Source organism: Bubalus bubalis, chromosome 7 (assembly GCF_019923935.1).
Source record: "Bubalus bubalis isolate 160015118507 breed Murrah chromosome 7, NDDB_SH_1, whole genome shotgun sequence".
NCBI classification, from domain to species: Eukaryota; Metazoa; Chordata; class Mammalia; order Artiodactyla; family Bovidae; genus Bubalus; species Bubalus bubalis.
Genome location: NC_059163.1, coordinates 92388530 through 92399819, shown reverse-complemented (window position 1 = coordinate 92399819; position 11290 = coordinate 92388530). Strand labels below are relative to the sequence as shown.

General features: G+C 41.9%; 1 protein-coding gene across 8 annotated transcripts in view; it reads right to left on the bottom strand.

Annotated features, from left to right (window-relative positions):
* LEF1 (lymphoid enhancer binding factor 1) overlaps positions 1-11290 on the bottom strand; it is a 95501-nt gene that overhangs the window by 17915 nt on the left and 66296 nt on the right. For 7 of the 8 annotated variants that reach the window (XM_006061871.4, XM_006061870.4, XM_006061873.4 and 4 more), the window contains 3 exons: positions 10953-11075; positions 9780-9942; positions 1052-1159 (listed from right to left, as the gene is read on the bottom strand). In XM_006061871.4, the coding sequence (XP_006061933.1) occupies positions 1052-1159; positions 9780-9942; positions 10953-11075 (394 nt within the window). Of the gene's footprint in view, positions 1-1046; positions 1160-7235; positions 7310-9779; positions 9943-10952; positions 11076-11290 lie in introns of those variants that run through there. The other variant, XR_003110684.3, reaches the window with a different exon arrangement.

Sequence of the window (11290 nt, the reverse complement as noted above, 5' to 3'; positions counted from 1 at the left end):
GGGGACGACAGAGGATGAGATGGCTGGATGGCATCACTGACTTGATGGACATGAGTTTGGGTGAACTCTGGGAGTTGGTGATGGACAGGGAGGCCTGGAGTGCTGCGATTCATGGGGTTGCAAAGAGTCGGACATGACTGAGCAACTGAACTGAACTGAAAATTATGATAATACCTACTCCATCTAAATAAAATATATAATAGACATCAGGGTATGTTAATATGAAACAAAAAAGTGGATTTTTACCTAGTTCTAATTAGTCTGTGGCAAAACAGTCACATGAATACACTGTAATAAGTGTAAAATAACATAATCCTTTTGGGAAAGAAATCTGACTATATATCAAAAGCCTTTATAATCTGTACTCAACAATTTCACTATTTTGAATCTATCCTATAAAAATAAGTCCTAAATACAGGGGAAAAAACCCTGTTATGCACAGTTCATCGCAGGATTATTTCCACTTATTAAAAAAAATAACAAATATCTAAAAAGCAGGGAAAAATGGTTAATTGTGACATTCACTCAATGTATATTGTATACCTATTAAAACTGATACATAGAAACACTATGCCATAACAGAAAAATGCATATTGTATATAAGAGCAAGTAGCATGGTACAAAAGTGTATGTATATACAAACCCACCTACCCTCCCTCACACATACATCCAAGTAAAAATGGAAAAACATGCACAGAAAATATACTGGAAGATAGTTAACTAGTTATTAATAATAATAATCTCATCATTATTTACATGATGAGACTGCGGGCTTTAAAAACAATCTTTTCACCAACATTTTAATGATAAGGATTTTTTGATTAAAAAATCTTTCTTAAAAATGTCATTAGCATATAGCCAAAAAATTATGACAGCGCAGTTTTCAAAATGAAATATAACCATGAAGTCTTTATTACAAAGTTCATTAACTTCCAAAAATAGAAAACAATGCCAGCATTGGTTCCCCTCTACAACACATTTCCCTTAGGAGAGCAACACAGGGAGAGAGCGAGCGAGAAGAGAGAGCCGTCGGTGTGCAGAAGGCGCTTACATAATTGTCTCTTGCAGACCAGCCTGGATAGAGCTGCATATGTAGCTGTCTTTCCTTCCGCGCTAATTCATAATATTTAGCCTGCTCTTCACGAGAGAGGGCATGCCACTGAAAAACAAAGGGGAAGGAGGGGAAAAAATTCAAGTAAAAGCAAAACAGCAATAGTATTATATATTTCATATTTCAGACAGTGGAGAATGAAAATGTTAAGAATGTAAACTTTGATTTTTAAATGGCAGAAGACCACGTGTTGCAGAAATCCATCTGGAGTTTGGTGGCTGCAATGAGATTCCAACTTTTGTTTTCCTGTCCTGCTCTCACATTACATGAAACCTGTCCAAGTACCCAAAATGAAGTGGTCTCTTGCCCAGCCTTTCTCTTCTCCAGGGCCAGTTAAAGGGAATGTTCACCAGTAAGCTTCAACACCCAATGTACCCCTTTTTCATAGTTTGTGGCATATTCTGCCATTGAGTCCAAGTGCTATTTATTAATGCAAAATTTCCACAGGTCTTTTCAACACAGATATCTCCTCACCTCACATGCACACTCTCCCACTCTGTCATATGAGGAATCTGAAACCTTCATCATATGATCCTGTCTATAAAGCAGGACATCAAAAGTCAGTCTGTCTCCGTCTCTTCACCCTCTCCTCACACTTGTAGAAACACTAGTTGTCCACAGGGAGAACGCAGATAACACTGTATAATCACCATGCGCACTTTGTGTTTTGGTCTTCTGATGGAAAACAAGGAGCATGGCCTAAATTTATTTTGACATCTACACTTTCAGACTGTACGATCTAATTTGCAGAATGTAGCACTTGACACCTTGCAAATTTTCCATTTCCCTTTAGGTAACAGATATCTATAAATCATACAAAGCAAAACTGCAAGGCACTGTTTGGGATCTTAAGCAGCCTGAATCCTGTATGGAATAACTGACTGGTTCAAGATCGAAAAAGGAGTACAGCAGGGATGTCTGCTATCACCCTGTTTGTTTAAACCATACACCAAGCACATCATGAGAAATGCTGGGCTGGATGAGTTACAAGTTGGAATCAAGATAGGCAGGAGAAATATCAACAACCTCAGATATGCAGATGATACCACTCTAATGGCAGAAAGCGAAGAGGAACTAAGAGCCTCTTGATGAAGGTGAAGGAGTAGAGTCAAAGAGCTAGCTTAAAACTAAATATTAAAAAAACTAAGATCAAAGCATCCAGCCCCATTGCTGTGTGGCAAATAGAAGGGGGAAAGGTGGAAATAGCTTTCCTCATCTAGGTCTCCCAAGAATCACTGTGGACAGTGACTGCAGTCATGAAATCAGAAGACGATGGCTTCTTGGCAGGAAAGCGATGACAAACCTAGACAGGGTGTTGAAAAGCAGAGACATTACTCTGCCAACCAAGTCCATACAGTCAAGGCTACGGTCTTTCCCATGGTCAAAAATGGTTGTTGAGAGCTGGACCATAAAGAAGGCAGTTCAGGTGCTCAGTTGTGTCCGACTCTTTGTGACCCCATGGACTGCAGCAACCCAGGCTTCCCTGTGCATCACCAACTCTTGGAGCTTGCTCAATTTCATGTCCATCAAGTCGGTGATGCCATCCAACCATCTCATCCTCTGTCATCCCCTTCTCCTGCCTTCAGTCTTTCCCAGCATCAGGGTCTTTTCCAATGGGTCAGTTCTTCTCATCAGGTGGCCAAAGTATTGGAGTTTTAGCTTCAGCGTCAGTCCTTCCAATGAATATTCAGAGCTGTTTGATTTCCTTTAGGATTGACTGGTTGGATCTCCTTGCAGTCCAAGGGATTCTCAAGAGTCTTCTTCAACACCACAGTTCAAAAGGATCAATTCTTCAGTGCTCAGCTTTCTGTAGAGTTCAATTCTCACACCCATACATGACTACTGGATAAACCATAGCTTTGATTAGACAGATCTTTGTTGGCAAAGTAATGTCTCTGCTTTTTAATATGCTGTCTAGTCTAGGTTGGTCACAGATTTTCTTCCAAGGAGCAAGTGTCTTTTAATTTCATGTCTACAGTCACCATCTGCAGTGATTTTGGAGTCCAAAAAATCAAAGTGTCTCCACTGTTTCCACTGTTTTCCCCATCCATTTGCCATGAAGAGATGAGACCAGATGCCATGATCTTAGTTTTCTGAATGTTGAGCTTTAAGCCAACTTTTTCACTCTCCTCTTTCACTTTCATCAAGAGGCTCTTTAGTTTTTCTTCACTTTCTGCCGTAAGGGTGGTGTCATCTGCGTATCTGAGGCTATTGATATTTCTCTTGGCAATCCTGATTCCAGCTTTTGCTTCATCCAGCCCAGCGTTTCTCATGGTGTTCTCTGCATGTAAGTTAAATAAGCAGGGTGACAACATACAGCCTTGATGTACTCTTTTCCCTATTTGGAACCAGTCTGTTGTTCCATGTCCAGTTCTAACTGTTGCTTCTTGACCTGCATACAGATTTCTCAGGAGGAACGTCAGGTGGTCTGGTATTCCTATCTCTTGAAGAATTTTCCACAGTTTGTTGTGATCCACACAGTCAAAGGCTTTGGCGTAGTCAATAAAGCAGATGTTTTTCTGGAACTCCTTGCTTTTTTGATGATCCAATGGATGTTGGCAATTTTATCTCTGGTTCTTCTGCCTTTTCTAAATCCAGCTTCAACATCGTGGAAGTTCATGGCTCATGTACTGTTGAAGCCTGGCTTGTAGAATTTTGAGCGTTACTTTGCTAGCGTGTGAGATGAGTGCAATTGTGCAGTAGTTTGAACACCCTTTGGCACTGCCTTTCTTTGGGACTGGAATGAAAACTGGCCTTTTCCAGTCCTGTGGCCACTGCTGAGTTTTGCACATTTGCTGGCATATTGAGTGCAGCACTTTCACAGCATCATCTTTCAGGATTGGAAATAGCTTAATTGGAATTCCATCACCTCCACTAGCTTTGTTTGTACTGATGCTTCCTAAAGGCCGACTTGACTTCTCGTTCCAGGATGACTGGCTCTAGGTGAGTGATCACACCATCGTGATTATCTGGGTCATGAAAATATTTTTTGTATAGTTCTTTTGTGTATTCTTGCCACCTCTTAATATCTTCTGTTTCTGTTAGGTCCATACCATTTCTGTCCTTTATTGAGCCCATCTTTGCATGAAGTGTTTCCTTGTTATCTTTAATTTTCTTGAAGAGATCTTTAGTCTTTCCATTCTATTGTTTTCCTCTATTGCTTTGCATTGATCACTGAGGAAGGCTTTCTTATCTCTCCTAGCTATTCTTTGGAACTCTGCATTCAAATGGGTGTATCTTTCCTTTTCTCCTTTGCCTTTAGCCTCTCTTCTTTTCTCAGCTATTTGTAAGGCCTCCTCAGACAACCATTTTGCCTTTTTGCATTTCTTTTTCTTGGGGATGGTCTTCATCACTGCCTCCTGTACAATGTCATGAACCTCCATCCATAGTTCTTCAGGCACTCTATCAGATCTAATCCCTTTAATCTATTTGTCACTTCCACTGTATAATTATAAGGGATTTGATTTAGGTCATACCTGAATGGTCTAGTGGTTTTCCCTACTTTCTTCAATTTAAGTCTGAATTTGGCAATAAGGAGTTCATGATCTAAGCCACAGTCAGCTCCCGGTCTTGTTTCTGCTGACTGTATAGAGCTTCTCCATCTTTGGCTGCAAAGAACATAATCAATCTGATTTTGGTATTGATCATCTGCTGATGTCCATGTGTAGAGTCTTCTCTTGTGTTGTTGGAAGAAGGTGTTTGCTATGACCAGTGTGTTCTCTTGGCAAAACTCTGTTAGCCTTTGCTCTGCTTCATTCTGTACTCTAAGGGCAATTTTGCCTATTATTCTAGGTATCTCTTGATCTCCTACTTTTGCATTCCAGTTCCCTATAATGAAAAAGACATCTTTTTGGAGTGTTATTTCTAGAAGGTCTTATAGGTCTTCATAGAACCATTCAAATTCAGCTTCTTCAGCATTACTGGTTGGGGCATAGACTTGGATTACTGTGATATTGAATGGTTTGCCTTGGAAACGAACAGAGATCATTCTGTTGTTTTTGAGACTGCACCCATGAATTGCATTTCAGACTCTTTTGCTGATTATGAGGGCTACTACATTTCTTCTAAGAAGAAAAAAGAAGACAGAATGTCAAAGAATTGATGCCTTTGAACTGTGGTGCTGGAGAAGACTCCTGAGAGTCCCTTGGACAGCAAGGAGATCAAAGCAGTCAATCTGAGGGGAAATCAACCCAGAATATTCACTGGAAGGACAGATGCTGAAGCTCCACTATTTTGGTTATCTGATGTGAAGAGTGACTCACTGAAAAAGTCCCTGATGCTGAGAACGATCGAGGGCAGGAGAAGAGGATGAGATGGATGGATGGCATCACAAAATCTGGGAGATGGTGAGGGACAGGGAGGCCTGGCGTGCTGTAGTCCATGGGGTTGCAAAGAGTCGGACACGACTGCACGACTGAACAACAACACTGACATTCTGTGTGTGTTTACACACACAGGCCCCCTGTGTGTGTACCCCAGGCCCCCTGTGAGCAGTTTCCTAGTGCGTCTTCCTACTTCCCAAATGCCAGGGTCTGTTGTCAGCAACTCCCAGAGAACTGGCTGCACTCTGGGGGACCCACTGGCCAGAGGTGATGGCACAGGGGCAGTGGCTGCAGGAGGCATGGGCCAGAGCCCACACCACTCGCGCCTGCACACACTCTGTATGAGTCTCGCTTCCACTCCAGCGCTCCCAATTCTAGAGTATAACTGCTTCCATTTCACTTCCTGTTAAAGGCTGAGTGGTTCTTTCTCATTCATGTCTACTGTGCATACTGATTTTAATTACTCTCTTCTTGTTTTACTTATGGAAAGAAAGGTATGACTGGACTGGAGAAAGGAAGGACAAGTGAGGGAGAGAGGCCGGTAAGCAAGAGGCTGTGCTCGAGGACCGTGGTCCAGTGGTCAGGACACAGGCCCTACAGCACAATGGGGACGTGCCTCCTCAAGGGCACAAACAACTGCTGCCCTTGCCCCTGGTAGGAGGGGACCTCACCTCAAAGAGAGCACCGAAGCGCCTGTGGCCTCATCCTGACCTCCCCTCCAGCCTCCGGCCCAGAGGTGGTGGGACCCACAGGCAGGGCAACGGATTCCACTTCCTTCAAACCGCCCCTTGACGGCCAGAGCCTCTAAGTTGATAGGACAATGATTTAATTGCTTTAAAGTGCAGAGTGTAAAGTTAAGAACCATGACACTCAGTGGACTTGGCCTGAGCCTACAGGCAAATCAAATAATATACTTTTCTTTAAAAAAAAAAAAAGGTGGGGGAAGGAGGGAGGGGAGATGGGGAGGTGACAGAAAAAGTACAAAACCTGAAAGGAGTTACCTGAGACACAATTCTTTGTACCAGCAGAGTAATCACAATTAGTCAAGTTGAGTCTAAGAAGGCATGTCTGGGGAGCAGTGGAAGCTGAGGCAGCAAAAGTCACACTGCCTCTGTCCACTGAAGGTGAAAGTAAGTTTAAGTCACTCAGTTGTGTCCAACTCTCTGTGACCCCAGGGACTACACAGTCCATGGAATTCTCCAGGCCAGAATACTGGAGTGGGTAGCCATTCCCTTCTCCAGGGGATCTTCCCAACCCAGGGATCGAACCCAGGTCTCCCGCATTGCAGGCAGATTCTTTACCAGCTGAGCCACAAGGGAAGCCACTTCTCTAAACCTGAGGTTCTGACCTAGAGCCCTTCACGGGGAGAAAAAGCCACACCAGGCACAGTGGAAGAGATCAGCCTACCTTAAAAAAAAAAAAAAAAAAGACTCCTCATTCGTATTTAGATAGTTCTGGTGCTAACATGATTGGCAAGAGGCAAAGCATTATCAAAAAGGAACAAAAAGAAGACTAAGAAGAAAAAAAGATAAGAAGTCTTACTTTGTAAATTTGTTCATTCATTTGATCAATAATCTCTCATACTACTGCAATATGTCAGTATAGAGATATATTTTATCTGGACTTGTAAATAAAACTTATCTCCCAAAATACATATGGAGGTTGGGTCTTCTGCCCAAACAACTGGTTAAACAAGCAGGAATTTTTCAGTTCCAGCAGGAAACTTAGGTTGATAAGACCCCAGCTAACAAAACTGAGCAAAATTCAAAGTGAAAAAACAGACCACAAACTAAACTGCTTACCTGCCTTTCCAACTGCTTTTAGTTCCCAGGGATTTACAATTCACAAATGCAATTCACAAACGAAGCATCATTTACTAGAGTAAAACAGTTCAGTAAAATTATGATATTAAAGTTTTACGTTGAAAACAAAAGTAAAGTCTGATGCAAGCTAGAAAGACGATCTCAACAGGCATTTCTGAAACACATATTGACTAAAAACGTTTTTCCATCTCTTTTCCTTACTGAAAGATTCATCAAGTTGTTGGGAAAGTACCCATTTGAAGAAACTTAACACAGGTCCAAGATTTAGAAATTCTGACACTAAATATGCAATAAATGGACTTCAATAGTCTAGAAGGTCTGAAAAGAAAAACCATAAAATAATATTTATGTTATTATTTATAGTATGAAGAAGAAAACTGAGTCATTCATATGAATAAACATTTCTATGTTAGAGATAAAGGTGAGTAAAAATCAAAAGATAAAATGTTCCAGCATGAATTTCAATTCCACTATTAAGAATTCTAATTATCCTAGTGTAAAACTTCATGATTTTAAAGCTAGGAACTTTAAAGAACTAGCAAGAACTATCCTGCCAGAGGGGAGTTATGAAAGGATAAAAAAACCTGATCTTAATCAAAGATCTCAGAAACCTATAAATAGAAACAGGTGTCCAAATCAAAGACAGAGGGAGACCCTAAATGAGAACCATCCTTTAGGACACATGCTCTGATCTGGGGATTGTTAAGGGAGCTGACAAAGTAGCAACTGTTGGAAATGTGCATTAAAAATAGGAAGCATACATCCATATCATATCCTTAACTCTCTTGAGCAGGAAAATAAATCCCACTGGAGGACCATGGACCTTTAACTTGGGGGGAAAAAAAATAAGATTTTACACAAGCTAAAAAAAGAACCCTTCTTTTCCTCTAATTTCTTCTTTTGAAGGTTCAGGGGGAAAAAAAATGATGGGAATCACTCATCTGCTATGATCTGGCTTTGAAAATCATTGTAATTATTGTTATTAAGTGTTTAAGAATCCACAGGGAGATAGAGTATTGTACACAGGGCACCAAAAGAGCTATAATCTGCCACCACATCCTACCCCTGAAACCCTGGTGTCTTGAAGATTGGAAATAGCTGCGTTTTTATGCCATCCAACAGGAATCTATAATTCAACAACGCCTGCTCTCCACCATCTGCTTTCTTCACACGGACTGGAAATCTCCTAATGTTTTCTGTCATGGATGCTGAAATGTATGAGGTTTTTAACAAACATGATGAAAATGTTCATCAGCAACAGCTAAAACATGACTTTAAGTCCCACAAAGGTTGTCAAGACCTTCCTTCTCCTGAATGTTCATTTGCAAACCATGAATTTCTTGAGAGTTTGCAAAAACAAATACACAAGGTCATATTTTAAGAAGTCACCACACGTATATGAAGAGCATCATACAAGTTAAGCTGAAGCATTTCTAAAACTTCAATGTAATTATAGTAAAATGCAATTTCAATGAGAAAAATTCCAATTTTCTCCACCACCCTTCAGATACCCAACTAAACCCATTTTAACCCTGAGAAAAGTACTGGGAAGGACTGACTCATCTCTGGGCTGGTGGCTGCACAAAGAAATCTAAGAGTATCTGTTCTAGCTATAAGTCTAGTGCCTGGGACATGACAGGTGCTCAGAAAAATACCTCCGCATGGGTGAAAGAAGCAACAACATCAACAGCAAAGGAGGGCAATCGAGAAACCTGGCCCATGTACACCTGGAGAGTCAGAGAACAATGCTTCTAGAATTAAGACTTCTCCGGCCCACACCAATTCTTCTATGTAAAGCTCTAAGGTAGAATGATCTGCTTACGTCTTGGAAGGAGCAGCCACTGCTGACTGCCAGGGTTTATCCAGAAACGTGGCTGGCCCCACAGGCCTTGCTGTAGCTCGCTGCTTTCTTGCTTCAGAGTCTGCACACACACATGCGCACACACACACACACACTGCTTCATGTGGGGAGAGTCCACCTCACCCCCTTCATCAGGGGTTAACCCCCACTCATCTCTCAACTACTTTCTCAGGGGGCCATTCCCAAGCCCCACCCCACCTCCATTATTCTCTGATTCTTGCTCTTCATATTAACAGTATTTATCACAATTTTAATTATATATATGTAATAGGGAATTATTTCATATCAGTATCCTGTCACAAAACTTCAAGATCTGTGAAGGCACGGACTACATCTATTTTACTCAGCAATAATTATGCAATGCCTACTACACTGCCTGGCACATAAAAGACACTCAAGATATACTCATCTAACGTATGATAATAGGAAAAGAGTTATCATTTACAGGAAATGTTCCAAGTACCAGACACAATCTCAGTTGTTGATACAATGCATTATATCATTCCTCCTAAAGGTTGTCATGTTCTCTCTGTTACTCCCCGAGTGACTGGTGACTATACAGATGATTCTATGACTACCTGATGTGTAAGTGCATTTGGGCAGCTGTTAATGAACCAGTTCCATGGTTACCATAAACATTTACATACCATCCCACTACTTACCCTTCTGCCTAGAATCTGGTTGATAGCTGCACTTTCCTTTAGCGTACACTCAGCTACGACATTCGCTCTCATTTCTTTCATGTATAACATAAAAGCATTCAGAGGCTTTTTAATGTGAGGTCTTTTTGGCTCCTGTTCCTTTCTCTGTTCATGCTGAGGCTTCCTAAAAGTTGGGAGTGGGGAAGGGGTTAGACGAATCAGGAAGAGATGGGAGGAGAGGAGCAGAGCATCCGCTTATTTCATGAGTCCACCTCAGGCTGGGACCACCCTCTGAACTCTCTATAAGCCCCCAGGACACTGTCTACTTAAATGAGTGCCTCATCTACTGTTGATACATAAGGATCCTTTGGTTTGCGAAAGCTTACCTATATGGGCTTGTGCAGATGCTGCATCTAGATTTTAGATGCTCCCTGGTCACCTTAGGAAAAGCTGAACATACAGTGCAGAAGTCAGTCCTCCTCTAGAACTGGCGTTCTTAACTTCGGTGGGTCAGCGCTCCTCTGAGAAGCTAATGAAACCTTAGACTCTCTCCCCCAGACAAATGCATGCTGGATTTGCCTGTACTTGCAGGGGTCTTATGGACAATGTTCACATGCTCCCTGCTACCGCATCCTTCTGTTCCAGTACAGACTCTAGACTAAGAAATTCAATTAATTACTAATCTTTTGGGAGAATTCAGCTGCGCTGTAACAGCCTGCAACAACCCTGGTCCGACAGGAAATCCTGGGTTTTGGTTTGCCCCCTTCCTTTCAATTCAGTGCTTCCAAAGCCCTGATGCAGATGCAGGGTGACTGTATTTCTAGAAGGAAATGCACTGAACCCCCCAATCTACTTCACTCTCAGGCTCCCCAAGAGTGGGAACCCAATTAAAGCCTCGCACTAAATGGCTGAACAGCTCCATTTCTTCAGTCTCTCTGCTCTGAAGATCACTTCTCTTTAGTGAGTTTCCCTTCATCTTTTGAGAGCTGTGCTCCTTTTCCGTCTCAGAACCAAATCAGAGCACTGAGAATCAAGCTGCTCGGTGTCCTCAGGGGCAGAGCTTTCAGGGTGGAGCTACACTGACTTTCAGGATAACAGATAGGGGTACGATTCGGCAACAGCAAAGGAGAAACTGTGGGGTTTAAGTCCTTGGTACCATAAGGCGTTCACAGGTGGAGAGAGAGGCGCACTCACACGTGCATTAGGTCGCTGTCAGTGTGGGGGTGTTCTTGTTTGACCTGAGGCGTTACGATGGCTGGATGAGGGATGCCAGTTGTGTGGGGACCAGGAGGACCAGGAATCATATGATGAGAAAACCTGAAAGAAGGAAAGATGAGAAAACAAAATGTACTGCTGTAACAAGAGCTGGTTGGAATTTTGAAACAACTCACTAACTGCTATTGGCTGAGAGTAAAAACACATCTTCACACACAGACATATTAACTATAAGAGCAGGCTGATGATTAATTTCTTTCCTTTCTGTAGTCAGGTGGAAAATATTTATAATTACACACCACCGAACAGATTTTTTT